Here is an 18713-nt window from a genome sequence, read left to right as displayed (position 1 = left end):
ATAGATATTCAAATCATATCTAATCCAAGCTTAGTAGTAGGTGGTGAAAAGGGGGGGAACGCCTCCGATGCATTTCGGGCTGGAAGCCCTTTGTCAAGGAGCGCTGTAAGGAGGATCAAAAGAAGCTGTAAGGGCCGGGGTCTAGTGTGAGATGTGACCGATTATATTTAATGGTGCCGATCAATGGTGTGGGCAAAATAAACTGAAGGAGAGTGAGGGAAGTGAGGCGAGTAGCGTCAGCGCGTGACGGATACGGTAGGAAGTGAAGGGGAGGGTACGCGTAGTTAGTTGTCCAGGCGGTGTAGTACAGTACTTACTTCGTATCGCGGGTTGGAAACCTCATTCGCTTCCAAAGAGGGTTCGGGCGGAGTGCCTAGTGTGCTTGAAGGCGCGGGGAGGTTTAAGGAAGGAACACGTGAACCAGTTAGAGAAAGGACTATGTGTGGGTGAAACGGGAAATCAAGGTCTAATGTGGGGGCCATTTTGGAAAGGTGTCGGGGAGGTGTAGGTCCGCAAGTATGAACAATGCACAGAGAGTGAAAAAACATGAAACAATGCAGAAATAATGTAAACAATGCAGGAATAATGTATCAGTTCAATTAAAGGTAACAACTAAGTTCAATCCGGTCATTGAGACCATAAGGCTTGAGCGTTTGCAAACGATATATCCATTCCAATTCTCTCTGAAGTAGGAATTTACGTGTGTCGGTGCCTTCTTTCTTGGAGATGGTTTCAAAAACAGTGAATCGAAGTTGGGCAATGGAATGTCTGGCTTCGGCAAAGTGCATGGCAACGTTGGATTTTTCATGTTTCAACCGGATGTTTGATTTATGTTCGTTTAATCGTGTTTTAATTTTGCGTTCGGTTTTGCCGACATAAAGTTTGCCACAGGGGCATTTGAGTGCGTATATGAGATTCGAGGTGTCACATGTGGCATTCACTTGGAGTCTAATCGGATTGCCCTTCATGGGGTGTCTGATGGTGTTCCCTTTTATGATAGAATTGCAGTGACTGCAGTTCAGGCATGGTTGTGTGCCTTTGTATACAATAGGTTTAGAGGTTGGTTTGGATAAGATTTCTTGTATGTTCTTACTCCTAGAGTATGCAAATAACGGAGGTTGTTGAAAAATGTCCCGGAAATCTGGGTCCACTTGTAAGATAGGCCAATGTTTAAGGATGATCTTCTTGTACATGGCGCTTGATGTGGAAAATTTGGAAACCAGAACGGTTAGTTGGTTTACTTTTTTGGGCTGTTTGATTAGAGATTCTTGTCTTGAAATTTTCGCCACTCTGGTTTGTGCCTCGGTGAGAATGGTTTCTGGGTATCCTCGCTGTACAAAACGATCGTGTGTTTCTTTTATGCGAAGATTAGCTGTGTGTTCATCGGATACTATGCGTTTGACGCGTAGTATCTGTGAGTATGGCATATGTCTTTTAAGGGCTCCCTGATGGAAGCTAGAAAAGTGGAGGGTGTTGTTGCGATCGGTTGGTTTCCTGTATAGGTCAGTGCTGAAGCCTTCAGGTGTGATCGTGACATTCACGTCAAGAAATGAGATGGTCTGATCGCTAATTTGCCAAGATAATTGAATCCGCTCATCTTTTGTGTTGAGATTCGTGAGGGCCTCATACAGAGATTGTTCTGTGTTACTCCAAATGAAGAAAAGGTCATCGATGTACCGTACGTACATGCTGGTATTGTTTTGAAAGGTGGGATCTGCATAAATGTGAAGTTTTTCGAAATTCTCCATGAAGATATTAGCGTATGTGGGAGCTGCGCAGTTTCCCATCGCCATTCCGGATAACTGTAAGAACCACTTGTTGTCATTCTGAAAGTAGCTGTGGTAGAGGGTAAAACCCATGAGTTCCATGATGAATGCTTGCATATTAGGGTCGATGTCACTGTTGAGAAGGGCTGCTTCTATAGCTTCAATACCACCTTGGTGGGGTATTGAGGTGTAGAGTGAACTAACATCGGCAGTACATAAAATGTATGTTTTCTCCTCGTTTATTTGGACTTTTGAAAGTTTCAGTAGAAAGTCAGTGTGTCTTTAATGTGACTAGTAGATTTAAAGACAAGTGGCTGAAGATATTTATCGATGAATTTGCCAGTGGGCTCATGCAATGATCCTCTAGTTGATACTTTTCTAGCTTCCATCAGGGAGCCCTTAAAAGACATATGCCATACTCACAGATGCTACGCGTCAAACGCATAGTATCCGATGAACACACAGCTAATCTTCGCATAAAAGAAACACACGATCGTTTTGTACAGCGAGGATACCCAGAAACCATTCTCACCGAGGCACAAACCAGAGTGGCGAAAATTTCAAGACAAGAATCTCTAATCAAACAGCCCAAAAAAGTAAACCAACGAACCGTTCTGGTTTCCAAATTTTCCACATCAAGCGCCATGTACAAGAAGATCATCCTTAAACATTGGCCTATCTTACAAGTGGACCCAGATTTCCGGGACATTTTTCAACAACCTCCGTTATTTGCATACTCTAGGAGTAAGAACATACAAGAAATCTTATCCAAACCAACCTCTAAACCTATTGTATACAAAGGCACACAACCATGCCTGAACTGCAGTCACTGCAATTCTATCATAAAAGGGAACACCATCAGACACCCCATGAAGGGCAATCCGATTAGACTCCAAGTGAATGCCACATGTGACACCTCGAATCTCATATACGCACTCAAATGCCCCTGTGGCAAACTTTATGTCGGCAAAACCGAACGCAAAATTAAAACACGGTTAAACGAACATAAATCAAACATCCGGTTGAAACATGAAAAATCCAACGTTGCCATGCACTTTGCCGAAGCCAGACATTCCATTGCCCAACTTCGATTCACTGTTCTTGAAACCATCTCCAAGAAAGAAGGCACCGACACACGTAAATTCCTACTTCAGAGAGAATTGGAATGGATATATCGTTTGCAAACGCTCAAGCCTTATGGTCTCAATGACCGGATTGAACTTAGTTGTTACCTTTAATTGAACTGATACATTATTTCTGCATTGTTTCATGTTTTTTCACTCTCTGTGCATTGTTCATACTTGCGGACCTACACCTCCCCGACACCTTTCCAAAATGGCCCCCACATTAGACCTTGATTTCCCGTTTCACCCACACATAGTCCTTTCTCTAACTGGTTCACGTGTTCCTTCCTTAAACCTCCCCGCGCCTTCAAGCACACTAGGCACTCCGCCCGAACCCTCTTTGGAAGCGAATGAGGTTTCCAACCCGCGATACGAAGTAAGTACTGTACTACACCGCCTGGACAACTAACTACGCGTACCCTCCCCTTCACTTCCTACCGTATCCGTCACGCGCTGACGCTACTCGCCTCACTCTCCTTCAGTTTATTTTGCCCACACCATTGATCGGCACCATTAAATATAATCGGTCACATCTCACACTAGACCCCGGCCCTTACAGCTTCTTTTGATCCTCCTTACAGCGCTCCTTGACAAAGGGCTTCCAGCCCGAAATGCATCGGAGGCGTTCCCCCCTTTTCACCACCTACTACTAAGCTTGGATTAGATATGATTTGAATATCTATGGAAGAAATGCTACAACTTTTCAATGAATAAATTTTGAATCTCAAATTGAACTTTCTTTGAGTCATCACTTTGAACTCCAACGTAGTGCCTCCATTGGGGATGTAGCTGCATCACGATGCCTACACCACAGTCTACTAATTAAACGCGTTTTGACGGAAACGCGACCCACGAGTGCACACGAAACTGAACAAAACTCAATATTATAATTTTTCAACGACAACCTAAACGGCTGTGCCCCTCCTCACCCACATCTTTATGAGTTATTAAATGTACCATTGCTGGGTTCCCGGTTTGGCGTAATAATCATTTTCAATGCCACTGTTCTGATAACCTTCATAGTTACAAAATATATGTACTAAGGTAGGACACTGATTCTTAGTGTGCATTTTTTGGTGTGTTTATTAATGTTGAGAAGAGATTCGGAATTCATTATCAACCAAGAATCCTGTTACCTAGAACTGACTGCTACCTAGAATGCACCATCCTCTTGTAATGTTTAAATGGTTAGTTGGCTCCAGTCCACGAAGATTTCTGGCTGTAGTAGGTAAGGTGGCATTGAGACTTCTCTTTTGCCAGAGGGACTAGAAATTTGCTTAGAATAGCAAAACAGGTATCATGGTTTACAGAGTTGCATACTACCCACCATTAGCACTGCAAAGACTTGTCAAGGTTAGTAAGCATCATACCAAACCAAACTATTAAAATAAATCTAATTCATGGGTCTTTTAGAAAGGTAGGGTATATAGGAGATAGTAACATTTTGGCCACGGAGGTAGGCACATATACTACTTAAGAAAGAAAAAAGAAAAACACAGGGAGACTGGTATCGGAGATACTGAGTCAGTCAGATACGGAGAATTGATGGAGACAGAAACTCCAGTGGGATAGGAAGTAAGGGATTTGAACTTTTGAGGCAACAATTCTTGGAAACAAAGAAAAAAGGAGAACAAGGTGGTACAGGGAGCTACCGGAACAATGGACGGGAGAAGTAGAAAAAGAAATAAAAGCATAAAGTTGTTATGAATATAAAGGCACTAAAAAAGCGAATCACAGATAAGAACTTACATGACACTACAAAGGTGATATGCTGAGTAAGCAAAGACGGAACACTTTTGGCTTGCAATGGACTCCCATAAGACTGTGACGTGAGTGCCAGAGGGCAGTCAAATGAATGCAGGTTCAGAATGTGGAGTCTGCGGTTACACGCAGACTAATAAAGACGAGCAATACCAAGCTCCATGTGTGGCATAGCCATTGGCGAGTACCCAGGCAGGGGAAGATGCTATAACTGCCAACGAGATAGGGAATCAGTAACCAGAATATTGACAGTGCTCTCCCAGAGAGTTTGCCATGGTCCCGCAAACTGATCATGCATGCCACTTGCGCCTCTGTTGGCGTATGTGGAGTCATAGCGCAACTCCAGCCAGTGTAAAGCATTTGACGATTACGAAAGCATAATTGAGAAGACTACAAATTGATGGCCAAGAACCTGCTCCTAAGGCCGAAAACAGAGGTACTGCGCAACATAGAGCTATTCATCATACAGAGTGATAACGCTGAAAGCGGATACAGTCAGGTTTTGAAATAGGAACAGATGGCAACAGCAAATATCAAGAAAAAGCTAAGCTCAGAAGCAATGCAAGACAGAGTGCAACCAAGTATCAGAAAATACACAGCAATGCCTAAAAGCAAAGGAATTCTCATATAAGAAACAATCATCTGCTTACCAGCACTGATTAAAAAGAGTCATCATACCACACACTGCGTCAAGTGGCCCAAAGAGAAGTGCCCAGGGCTCTGCTTACTGAGCTGCCTATATCCGTAGAGGCATACTACCAAATCTGCTGAGCGGGCCTCAGAACATCTCCAGAGGTTTGAAGGGTGAAAGTCAAGAACGATGATCAGAAGAGTGAAAATTTTCAATGAAAGCGAAGAAAGAAGCCACATCTCTAGTCATTATCAAAGATGACCCTGAGGCCAGTACGACGCAAAGCCTCAGAGATAGTTTTTTATGAAGAAGACCATCGGACAGTATCGGAGAGAATGCTACCCTCCATGTCAGTGAGTTCTACACAGGTCCACAATGCTGCCACCTTCTTGAAACCACCATTACTATTCGATACTGCCAGAATTCAGAATGTTGGCAACAGATGGACTACTTGGATGGAGACATTTGATGATTTCATTGATGTACAAGGCGAAACAGATAACAAGAAGATCAACTACATTCAAAAGCTTGCTGGAGAAGATGTAAAAGAAGCCATTAAGAAAATGCCGCGAGATGGCGATGTTACATACCATCCGATCAAAGACGCCCTCAATCTCAAATTTAATCCAATGCCAAATGTAGATTACTAAAGGTACATTTTCAGTTAAGAATGACAAGGTTAATGAGCCCATCGTCAAATTTGTTGAGAGAATGAATACACTCATCAAACACTAAGTTCAATGAATTTAATGATGAGGAAGCAATGTGTCTCAGAGTTATTGGCAGATGCCTATCAGATTCATTCAGACGACAAATGCAGAAAGAAACGCTTAGTCTGCATCAAATTTTCCTTGCAACCAGAGCAGAGAAGCGTGCTGATCGGCAAGCTACTGGCATGGAGGCTAGAGGTGCCCGGAGGGAATTGGTTATGAACATGAAAGGTGAGCAGAGGCGCAAGGCTGCAGTACACACAGTGATGTCTCCATGTAAGAAGAAGTTGTGCTTCAGGTGTGGATTTGCATTTCCACACAAAGGTACATGTCCACAGACATACAAAAGCTGTGGAAAGGGGAATCATTTTGCAAAGAGAAGGAAAAAGTAAGTCCATCACGGCATGAAGATAAAATGGCCGTCTGTACATTCCAGAAGTGTAGTTCGACACACGGTCACAAGGCCAAGCGACAACACCAGCTGAGGCAAATCGACAGCAAACAAAGTCAGTCGTCATCTGAATCATTGCCAAATAGTTATTCAGTATCAATATCAAGTGAAAGCGAAGATGTTTGTGCAATGTCGATGTTTACCTCAGAAAAATGTGCACATCGGACTGGTCGCATGTGAAAGAAAATATTTGCCAAAGTAAGATCGCCATGAAAAAGCACCAAAATCATTCAAACATTGTCCAAAGATTACACTGAAAATAAATGGTTGTTCAATGCCTTTCATTATTGACAGTGGCCGAGGACAAAAACACTAAACTGTCTCCAATGGCCCGTCTTATGCCATTGAACATTAAAATGTACAAGTGGGCTGCATCAAAGCCATTAAAAAGTCAACGTTCTTTCGTAGCGACGATGAAGCACAAGAAAAACAAAGTCTAATCACCCATTCAGGTGCTTCAAGGTACAAAGTCAAGTGCACGTCTACTCACTTTCAGCACAACTGCCGATATGGGACAAATATCAGTGAACTACAACATGAATGCTCACCATGAAACTGTAAGTCTGTTTCTTTCATTGTTTCATGGGTTAGAAAAACTAAATACTATGAAAGTACTATTACATATTAATGAGGACGTCCCTCCTGTTGCTCAAAGACACAGACGAATTGCATTTCATGTACAGGAAGCTGTTGAAAAAGAACTTGAATCGTTACTCAAGCATGATATCCTTGAGCGTTTTATTGATCAAATGCCATTGTATTCTCCCATAGTGGTAGTACCCACAAAGGACAGTAAAGGAAATGTATGCATCAGAGTTGACATGTGTCAAGCGAACATGGCAATTGAAAGACAACAACACTCCGGTCCGCACATTGCCAACACGATCACACAATTAAATAGTGCAAAGGTCTTCTCTGGTCTTGAATTGAATAAAGGATATTATCAGTTGGAACTTGAAGAAAACTGTAGGTACATTACAACTTTTCTACACATTTTGATCTGTTCCGATACAAAAGAGTTTTGATGTGTCTTCAGCTGCAGAGCCGTTTCAAGATGTCATTCAACGTATCATACAGCCTGTCATAAATAGTTTCAATTATAGTGGTGACAACGAAAGTTTAGCAGTGGTGTGGGCTTGTGAACACTTCCACGTATTCCTATATGTAAAGGCTTTCACGCTTGTAACAGATCATCAAGCATCATTGACCAACTATGGCAATCCAAAGGCCGAGATGCCTCCTCACATTGAACATTGGGGTCTACAATTACAAGAATACAATTGCACCATTGTGCACCATCCAGGGAAAGAACGAAAACCTGAAGACTACTTCTCTTGAGTGCCTATATACGGTCATGGTAACCCTTCCAAGATGGCAGAGGCCTACATCAAACACACCAGTTGCCATTTCGATACAACAAATTGTCACAGATAGTGACATGTTAAAGTTTAATGATATTATCACATATCAGTTTTGGAACCACCATACTCAAACTCTTGCCAGTAACAGTGAATACCAGAAGTTAAACATTTTTAAAGATGAACTGTCCGTTACTCAAGAAGGCATCTTCCGGAGGAGGAGCTTAGCGCGCACCCAAGATGGTCGCGTGAGCTCAGAGCTCCCGGACCTTCGCCACCTCCATCGACTATCCTGCAACTAATCCTGATTTGGACGACGGGCTTTTGTGGTCGAGAACCTGCTGATCACTTATCCGTTTGCGAATTTCGATTTGGTCTCCGGGAACCGAAGATATGGCTTTTTGAATGTTGGCGGCCTGCTCCATGGCACTGCCCCGGGCTTGCCTACTCTGCCAGCCGGGTAGTAATTGAATAACAACTGCCTGCGCTACCCTCCCTTGCCCGGTCTTCTACTTTCGGTTTCGATTCTGACGACCCTACGTCATTGACCTTGCCTTGGTCGCCCTGGTTGCTTGCTTCACTCAACTATTCGCAACATCGCTCGGAGATCCGGACTTTCTTGCTCTTTGCCTAGTGATTGGTCCTCACTTTATTCTCTGAGTTTCTGCGGGCACATCGAGTGTAGCCATTTTCACTAGGTCTCAGAATACCCTACGGGGCGCACGACCTAAGATGGCCACCAAGCCTGAAGCAGAGAGGCGCAAGACCAGACCGGCAGTTCGAGGAGGTTCTGTCCAATCCAACGTCATGGACCGATATACCCTCACTAAGAGCTCTCCGAGCGGAATGGCTAAACCCCCGGTCGGCCTTGTGGACGAATCCCTGCTGGGTGATGACCCGTCGTTGAAAGACGTCATGTGCGCCATTGCTGGGATGCAGGCCGCGATGGGACAACAGTATGAGGCCCTAACCCACAAGCTGGACACTGTAGCCATAGACGTCAATCTGATCAGGGCGGATCTTGCGAAAACCAACGTAAAGGTCAAGTCTCTCGACCTGAAGACTACTAGTCTTATCACCGACGTCTCTGACCTCCAGACGGAGGTCGGTAATCTGAGATCCGCCCGTGACTATCTCTCCCGTCGCTTGGACGATTTTGAGGGCCGAGCACGACGGAACAACGTCCGACTGGTCGGTGTCCCGGAGAAGACAGACTCGTCAGCTGTGGACCTACTGGTGGAGGGCCTTGTCCTAAATCATTTAGCGCCCAAGGGCCTGAGCAAGTTTTTTGCAGTAGAACGGGCCCACCGTGTCCCGGGTGGCCTGCCCAAGCTGGGTGCCTCTCCGCGCCCCATCATTGCGCGGATTTTCAACTTTCGTGACAGAGATGTGATACTGCAGGCTTCCCGCACATCAGGCCCCACGGAATATGAGAATGCTGCGGTCAGCTTTTACCCGGACTTCACCCAACAAGTCCAGAAACAGCGGCTGGGATTTCAAGGAGTGAAGAAGAGACTGAGAGACAGGGACATGAAATATGCCATGCTTTTTCCGGCTCGATTGCGTATCGTCCATAACGATAGAACATTTTTCTTTGACCATCCTGCAGCGGCTAATGACTGGTTGGACTCGCTGCCTACGGGACGAGGGCGATTTGAACAATCGGAACCTTCCGGTGGAGCGGAGGGCGGCCCGACGGAGCAGGAATAGGGAGCGACATCGGCTCCCGGACCAACATTTTGACTTTCGGCAGTGGTTCGCTGCTATATTGATGATTGCTACTCCGTTGTCTTACTGGGGTGTGGGTGGGGGGTGGGTGAGACTTCCTCCTCCGGGGTTCTTTTCGTAGATTAGTTGTATGTTAGGGCGACAGGCACGCTGCGAGTTGGGGTGGCTTTTGAGTCTAACGCAGGGGTGCGGGGTGGGGGGTACGATGTTGTTCTGAGGGGTTGGGAAGTTCAGGGATGTGTTTCTTTGTTTTTTTCAAGGCATACTATTGATGATCTTCTGAGTTGTGGTGTCACGGCTGGTGTGGGGGGGACTTGGGGTGGACTCTGGGATGGGGGGTAGGGGACTACGGATACTGTGTTGGAATGTAAATGGTCTGGGAGACAGAATTAAACGGGGAGTGGTCTTGCAGTTACTGAGACGCTTGTCCCCTGATGTGGTTTTGCTTCAGGAGACGCACTTGCTGGGTAATACGTGCCACGCCATGAATAGGCGTGGCTATCGTCTCATTGCACACTCAGGTTTCACTTCTGGCTCCAGAGGGGTGGGCATTCTAATCCGGACCTCCCTCCCCCTCGCTGTTGACGACATTATACTTGACGATAGAGGGCGGTACGCCGCCATTGTGGGGCGTTGGGAGGGTAGGGTGGTTACATTATTTTCCGTCTACATACCCCCAGGTCTTCAATCTACGACCTATGCAGATCTGGGAAGAGTGATTCTGGGAGTCCCCGAGGGTTTGCTTGTGGTCGGGGGAGACTTTAATTCAGTAGTGTCTGGGATGTGTGATCGTTACCCTCCGCGAGTTCTCGCTAAGTTCCAATCCTGGCTGGGGGACTTCATGGAGGCGCTGGGGCTGACCGATTGTTGGCGCTTACATCATCCTGGACAACAACAGTATACCTTTCACTCAGGGGCCCACGGCAGCCTTTCGAGATTGGATTATGTTTTGATGCCCTCCTCCCAGACTTCCCGTGTAGGGGAGGTGAAACATCTTGCCAGGGGTATTTCGGATCACTCCCCACTGTGGTTGGTTGTGAACGCACATGGGGGAATCGGAGGGTCGAGTGGCCCCGATCAACCCATGGTACCTCCGTGATCCTAAGATTAGAGCGGAACTACTTAAGACAATTGATCAATACTTTGCCGAAAATGTGGGGTCAGTCTCCTCTTCTGTCTCCTTGTGGGAGGCGTACAAAACTGTAATTCGGGGGCAGGCCCTCTCGTCGATTGGCAATGTTAAGAGATGTAGACGAGAGGAGGTTGTCCGTCTTGAGACTGAAATTACCGTTCTTGAGGGAGAGTTTGATGCTGGGGTCTCCCCTGAGAGGCTTCATCTGTTGGACCTAAAACAACAGGAGTACAGAGCTCTGGTGACTGATGCAGCGAAGGAGATGAGTCGTGAACAGCAGGGACGTCTGTATGATGTGGGTGATAAGGCTGGGAAGTTGCTTGCTTGGTTGGATAGGAGAGAATGCGCGAGTCGAGTGGTTCCTGTTATAGTTGACGCGAGTGGTGACAGTATCACGGACCCTGCTGGGATTGTTGAGAGGTTCGCCGAATATTTTCGGGTAGTGTACTCCCCTGTGTCCGATAGACCAGAGCAGGACTCTCACATGCTTTTACGCGATATTTCGCTACCATGCTTGTCTGATCCTGAGAGGGACCTGCTGGAAGCTCCGCCCACGGCGGATGAAGTTGCGACCGCTATCCGTTCGATCCGCTCCGGGAAGGCCTCGGGCCCTAATGGACTCCCTATAGAACTTTACAAGCTCCGTCCGGATGTGCTGGCACCATATCTGCGATCTATGTTTTTGGAATCACTGGCGGAAGGGTTTCTTCCTCCTGACCAGAGATTGGCTTCCATAGTGGTTATTCATAAAGAGGGTAAGCCACGTGACCGCTGCGAATCATACAGGCCTATTTCCCTAATAAATGCTGAACCCAAGATCCTGGCCAAAGTTCTTGCTAATCGTCTGGTGGCTGTTATAGGCGATCTGGTTCATCCGGACCAGTCCGGATTTATACCACATCGCAATACGGCACTTAATCTTCGGCGCTTGCATGGAGTCCTCGCGCGAGCGGGGACATTGAGAGAGTCTGCCATCTTGGCGTCTTTGGACGCCACCATGGCGTTTGACACGATTGAATGGCCCTATCTTTGGGCGGTCCTTTCCAAATTCGGGTTTGGGCCCACCTTTATCCGTTGGGTTCGATTGCTTTATGCTGATCCCTTAGCCCAGGTAGTGGTGAATGGACGTGTCTCGGCCTCCTTTGCTCTTGGTAGAGGTACGCGCCAGGGCTGTCCGCTGTCCGCTGTCCCCACTCTTGTTTGCCCTTGCTTTAGAGCCACTGGCGGCTTGGCTGCGATGGGAACCATCCATGAAGGGCATTCGATGGTCTCCGGAATTTGAAGACCGTGTATCTCTGTATGCAGATGATATCCTTTTGTACCTCACATCGCCCCGAAAGTCGTTAATCGTCCTTTTCGACGTTTTGACTTCTTTCCGTAAAAATTCCGGCTAAATTATAAATTGGTCCAAATCTTGCGTTTATGTTCTCTCCGGTGATACTCCTCTCCTGCCCCGTGATTGTCCTATTCCGGTGGTACTAGATGGTTTCAAATATCTGGGAATCTTTGTCACCTTGGACCCCACACTTCGGTATGAGCGCAATCTGCTGCCCCCTCTCAGACGCCTTCGGGTGGATGTCGGGACTTGGAGCGGACTCCCCCTTTCTCCCTTGGGACGAGCTGCGTTGTTTAAGATGATGTCGCTCCCCCGATTCCTTTATGCGCTTCAAAACACGCTTGATGTAGTGCCAGCGGATTATTTTCGTGAGATTGAGAGTCTACAGCGGCAATTGTTATGGGGGGGCCGCCCTCGCATCGCCCTCTCGAAGCTTACACTCCCTTGGTACGATGGCGGCATCGCTCTCCCGGACATTCGTCGCTATTACTGGGCCTCTCAATTGGGGGCCATCAACCATGGCACCTACACTTCCCCACTAAACCCGGCTTTTGCGATGGACTGATGGTTGCTACCCGGTGGGGACTACAATAGGGCTCTATATGCGAAATCAGCTGGCGAACCTCTTACGGGCCCCACCAAAACAGCAGTGCAGGTGTGGCGTAGAGCTACGGCGGCCACGGGATGGGCTGACAGGCCGACCCGGGCTACCCCACTATATGCTTCGGATAAACTGGGCTCCCTTTGGCAATCGAAGGGATTTGATCGGTGGGACATGATCGGGATCAGTAGGGTAGATGACGTATGGATCAAGGGCAGGGTCAAGACGTTTGAGGAATTGAAAGTTGAGTATGGGCTGAATGATAAGGAATTTTTCAGATATGCGCAAGTCCGGCATGCGGTCTTGTCTGTTTTTCCACTAGGCTCGGACGTGCCGGAGGCGTCCCCGCTCGAAGATCGGATTCTGGATGGCCACGTTCCTGATAGCACGATTTCGCTAATTTATAAAAAGTTGATCAATACCAGGACTGATCTACTAGATAGTCTTCGAGGGTTGTGGACCAGAGATGGTCTAGAACTCGATGATGAGGACTGGCAGTCCGCTATTTCTTCCCCGAAGGACGTAGCTATCCCGGCACGTCTTCGGTTCGTTCAACTGAAAATTTTGCATAGGGTGTATGTGACTGGCCCACGTCTGGTTCGAATGGGATTTTCGATGGATGGCTTGTGCAGGCGCGGATGCGGTATGGTGGCTACGTTCCTTCATATTATCTGGGAATGCCCTGCTGTGCTACGTTATTGGAACCGCGTGCATGAAGTAATGAGTGAGGTCACGGGAGTGCGATTAATGCCTGAAGCGCGAAGATGCTTGTTGAACGTCTGGGAGCCGAATGACTACACTCAAGCGCAGCTCCGTTGGGCGACCTTGGGCAACATGGTGGCCAAGCGTGATATTGCCCAATTGTGGGGCGCTCAGAGGCCTCCGACACTTCTGGGGTGGACACAAAACATGGATTGGTGCATGTTTCGAGAAAAAACTGTGTATGTTTCCCGTGGCAGACCAGGCAAGTGGGGGAAAGTGTGGACCCAATGGAACGCATACCGTGGAGATATATGTACTCCCCCAATGTCGGAATTTGATGATGATTTGTCTTCCTCCCAACCTGACGTTTCCTCCGCAGGAATATAGTTGTTTTGTATATATTTTGGTCTCCTTTCCCCCCCCCTCTCCTCCTCCTCCCCAATTATTGATTGCACTACCGCTTTGATTCTCTATGTACCCCCCCTGCAGGCCACGTGATGACCCGTTTTAATGTACTGCCTTGTTTTGTATTGTTCTTTTGTTTTCTTGTTTTAAAATCAATAAAAAGTTTTCACAAAAAAAAAAGAAGGCATCTTCCTGGGAGGTCTGAGAATTGTCATTCTGGAAAGCTTACGACAAAAGATAATGGAAGTAGCCCATCAAGAACATTGTGGCATAGTTGCAACAAAACAAGTTCTCTAAGACGTAGTTTGGTTTCCTCATCTCAATAAGAGAGTTGAAGAACTGCCACCTATGCAACTGTCTATCATCGCGGGCGGCTCAAGTTTTGCTGTCTTGGCTCCCACCTTCTGGAACGCCCTCCCTGCTACCCTGCGCACCTCTCCTTCCTATCTTTTGTTTCGGAAGAACCTCAAAACCTTCCTCTTCACGCAAGCCTACCTGACCTAGCCTCTCCTTGCTGCCACCCACTGTCCCCCACTAGCGCCATGAAACCGCCCGGTAAACGTGCGCTGTACAAATGTTTTTAAATTCAAATTTAAATTCATCGAAAACTACTCAAAACACCTTGAACATGTCAGAATTGCCAAAGCACGCATGAGAAACAATTGCCGTTGACTTCTTTGGTCCTCTTGACAATGGACATCACCTGATGGCGATTCTTGACGAATACTTCCCTTTTCCATGGGTAGGATATCTTTCATCAACCACTCAGAAAGAGTTGTCGAGAGATTAGACGGCATCTTTGCAACATGGGGTGTTCCTGAATTTTAAAATCTGCCAATGGCCCATTTTTCAACAGTCAAGAGTTTAGAGACTTTCTTGATCATCTGAATGTGAAGCATCAGACAAGCACAACTCTGTGACCTACTGGCCTTGACAAACGTTTTGTGAGTACATTAAAGAAAGCTGTCCAGCGTGCTACGTTGAGAAAGCTAGACCTTAAAACTGTATTAAATTCTACCTTGAGAGCTTACCGTTTAACCCCTCACTTGGCCACAAGTGAAAGCTGTGCAACCTTGATGTTCAAGCGAACAATGACCAAGTTATCTCACTGGACCAACAGTCGATCAACTACTAAGCAAGAAACCCGCACCAAGACTTGGTTCGTAAAAGACAAATAAAGGCTTATGAAAAGAAGTAACGACATGCAGAAGACATTGTCCTCAATAGAAGAGATCGAGTGCTTGCTCGTCAGTCGAGAAAAAAAAGTCCGATGCTCCCTTCGATGCGGAGCCATTCCACGTCGTTCCCACCAAAAGGACACACTGTGACTGCCCAATGTCCTGTGAAGTTCATTAAGCAAGACTTCTCATATTTCTGACATGTGGCTCAACACTCGTCAAGTACTGATGTCAATGTAGGGACTGGTTCTGAAAGGATAAGTGAGAACTCCCTGACTGCTGTTGCTCCTCCATCGCCTAAAGTAGATCATAGACACTTCTACTGCCAGTTCCCAAAGACTCGATCGGGACGAGTAATCAGAGCACCACGAAGTCTCATCTAAGAGCTAAGATTGGGTATATATTTGTAAAAAAGATTTAGTTTAGTGCGAGTTAGCAACGATGGAACTCTTTTGGCTCACGATTGACTCCGTAGTACTGTGAAGTAAGTGGCAAAGCATAGTCAAGTGAATGCAGGTTTAGAATGTTGAGTTTGCGGTTAAACGTAGACTAATAAAGACGTAGAATACCAAGCTTCATGTGTAGTTTAGTCATTGGCGGGTACCCAGGCTGGGTAAGACGCTACAACATGGACTCCACAACATCTGCAACAGTCTTTTGGAAGCACGCAAGATCCTCAACCAACAACACTGCTTTAGCTATCATGACCCCAGTGTACAACATGAGGTCTCCAGTTCGTCCCAATGTGGGAAATCTGCTCTGTTCATACCCTGCTACCTGAGTGAGACTGGGAACCTGCATCCTAGTGCCCATTCTCCATGTGTCCTATTTCAAATGTTCCAATGTTTTAAGTGGGGTGAAAAAAGTGGGGGTTTCTTTAAAGAGCTTGTCCTAAGAAACAAAACTAGGAATCCCTGCCAGGAGGCATCGCCTATATATTTAAGGGCATGGTTTAAAATATGTTGTTATCTAAATTTCTATGCTTCCCATAGAGTACCTCCTAACCCATATTTGCTTGACTCTCTGCAAGCTTTTTGTATTGCATCCAGACATATCACACAGTAATAAACATGCACCTAAAAAGAAGGCGCATCGATTGACTTTGCCAATGCTTGTTAACAGTATCAGATGAAGTACTGATTTTGCTTTGGAGGTGGGTATTAGAATTGAACATCTTTCAATTCTAGAAATATTTGAATATGAATTCAACATTTCTAAGGTTTGTAGAAGGGGTAGTAGTGTTCAGATAGTCTCGATCACTCTTGTCCTTCACTTCATACCACTTTCCTCTGCAGTCTCTCTTGTACACTAATGCCCTTTTTCTGCACACATCCTTCTGAAATGTTCAATCTCCAGATGTCATTCCTCATCTCTTTTTTTCATTCTCTCCTGTATGTAATTCCTTGCATCTCCTTCACTTCATCATATGCAGGCAATGTAACCACTAACCTGTAAGATCTGCATTTTTCTCAACTTTCGTCTCGTTATTAATTCGCCAGCAGTGCACCTGCTACACACACACACACATTCGCATAGAATCACAATTAAAATTGCCACAATTGCCACAGTGATTTGAAGAGAGGCGAAGAATTGGATAAACATGTATTTTGAACACCATTATGACACATTGACTGGTGCTGTGAGAAACTAGCACTGCCTTCAGCCTCAACTCCAGAGTTTTCAACTGTGGCCCGCTACAAACACTCACCCCCATCCTCAAACCATAAAAGATGGCTAGAGGCAACTCAATACAAGTGTTATATGAATCAACATTTTTTTACAGAAAGACATCAAAGAACGCAAGTGTTGCGCAGAAACACAGCGCAAATGCCAGCACTATCTTTATTGTAGACGAAGAGCACAGAAGGACACAGTTTCCAGTAGTGTCCTTCCTCCAACTGATCTGTACAACATACCTAAGAATGAAATACAAACATTACACGAGTGTCAGCTAGTCCCAGCATTCATGTAACTAAGCAACCTAACACTCACCCCTTCCGACCATAAATACAAATAAAAATAAAGTTAAGAGATAATATACAGCTGTGTGACAAAAATGCATTGCCAAATGTCAATTTTATTAACACAGCCGATGCATAACTAAATATTGACAGTGCCAGATTGCAACATAAATATAATGTATTTATTGTTCACAATATAATCTTTCAACCAACCCTGAACCTTCCAGCAGGATTAAGTAAAACATGAAATGTAAACAGGGATTACACCGATTACATGGATTACTGTAACGAGTTTTACAGTCATTGTCCAGAAATCAAGCAGTGTTTTTGTCAGTAAAATTAAGGACATGAACCGAGGGACATACATACGGCCCCTCTTAAGGTCCATTTTCAATTGCTGCCTGGTCTGAACACCGCAAGGACCCGCCTCACCTAAAGCACTGCATGGTGCACCTGTTCTCTTACTCTGCCGTGCTTCCCTAGAATTACTTTCATGGTATCAGGGGTGTCCCTACCTGGGCCCAGCTCCAAAGGGGGGGTTCTACGCAAGCCCTGTTTTCACTGAAGTCATATGCACCCCTCCCTGATCGTGCTGTGCGGTGGAGCTTTGCTCCACGCGGCGCTCCATCCATGCTCTACATTCGTCCACGCCAGCCTCCCATCCCTGCTCCCCCTCCCCTCACCTTTCTGTACGCCTTGTAGACGGTGGCGTAGGTGCCGCTGCCCAGCCGCTCCGTCAGGATGAAGTCGTCCAGCCGCGGGGGCGCCCATCCGGGGGCCGCCATGGAGCCCCATGCACGGGGCGGGGAGCAGGGGTGCGCGTTCTAGTCCTCAGAGCGGCCCCTCTTCCTGGTCTTGTATTGGTCCCAGCTCTAAGTGTTTCTTTACAGCTGACACATGACGTGCGGCTGCACTTCCTGGTTCTCTTAAAGAGACCGCTTCCTGCAAGCAGATGATTGGTGGCGCCCCTCCACCGTGTGGTGTCCGGCCGAGAGTCACTGGCACCTCTGTTGGTTCCAAGCGTCATTGATGATTAAAAAAGAGAAGAAGCTTTTACATAAAAAAAAATACATAAAATCCCCAACTTCCATTTTCTAGAATATATTGCAATGCTAACAAGCATTTACAATGCAACGGTTTCGCCTTTGTAAAAGCTAGAGCTATTGGCATTGTAAATGACAAATTTTGTATTTATGTGTTGGTTTTGAAAACAGATAAATAAATGGCATTGTCATTTACAATGTCAATAGCTTAATCTCTCACAAATGCGAGACCTATTGCATTTGCACACACACACACTGCACAAACACACACAGAAATGGGGGGTGGGGGGGACGAGGAGCAAAACCAAGGCCCAAGTGATTGGTTCTTTCTGAAATGATAGTGATGAGCTAAAACGATAGCATGGAATGCACTGCTAGTGATTTAGAGTAATTCAAGCATTTCCACGTGTCACTTTTATTCTCTCCCAGGAATGTGCTGCCATTATTCTCACCTAAGATCCCATTACTTGTTAGACATGAGGGCTGATAATTGAAAAACCAGGTGTAAGAGCTCATATGTTGAGTAGTTCTTCTTTTTCCATATGCATACACAGGTATCAGCAAGCAAAGCTGCGCTGTAAAGTTAACTCTTCAAAGAGCATCTCTTGCCAATGACAAAGAACCTCATCTCCTTCTACCCTCTAGAGCAACGCTTTTGTAAATGATATTGAATCGTTCCCACTCTGCTACTTCTCAAAACAGCACGCTTATGAATGTCAATATAAACTTTCACAAACATACAGAGAATAATTCCAAAAAGAAACCATTCCCATCTTCCATTCAGGAAAACTGTGAAAAATGTAGATTTTCACAATGACAGGGAACA

General features: G+C 46.0%; 1 protein-coding gene across 3 annotated transcripts in view; it reads right to left on the bottom strand.

Annotated features, from left to right (window-relative positions):
* ULK3 (unc-51 like kinase 3) overlaps nt 1-17763 on the bottom strand; it is a 296553-nt gene extending 278790 nt beyond the window's left edge. The window contains exon 1 of one of the 3 annotated variants that reach the window (XR_013609866.1): nt 17528-17753. Coding sequence is in view for 2 of the 3 variants with exons in the window: in XM_078685126.1 (XP_078541252.1) it covers nt 17528-17629 (102 nt within the window). In the remaining variant the exon portion in view is untranslated. Of the gene's footprint in view, nt 1-17527 lie in introns of all 3 variants that reach the window. The other 2 variants (XM_078685126.1, XM_078685127.1) reach the window with 2 other exon arrangements.
* Between the last annotated feature and the right edge of the window lie 950 nt (nt 17764-18713).

The sequence above is a fragment of the Lissotriton helveticus genome, chromosome 3_2, assembly GCF_964261635.1.
Source record: "Lissotriton helveticus chromosome 3_2, aLisHel1.1, whole genome shotgun sequence".
Taxonomy (NCBI): Eukaryota; Metazoa; Chordata; class Amphibia; order Caudata; family Salamandridae; genus Lissotriton; species Lissotriton helveticus.
The sequence above is the reverse complement of the archived record's forward strand: the minus strand, read 5'-3'. Positions and strand labels throughout refer to the sequence as shown.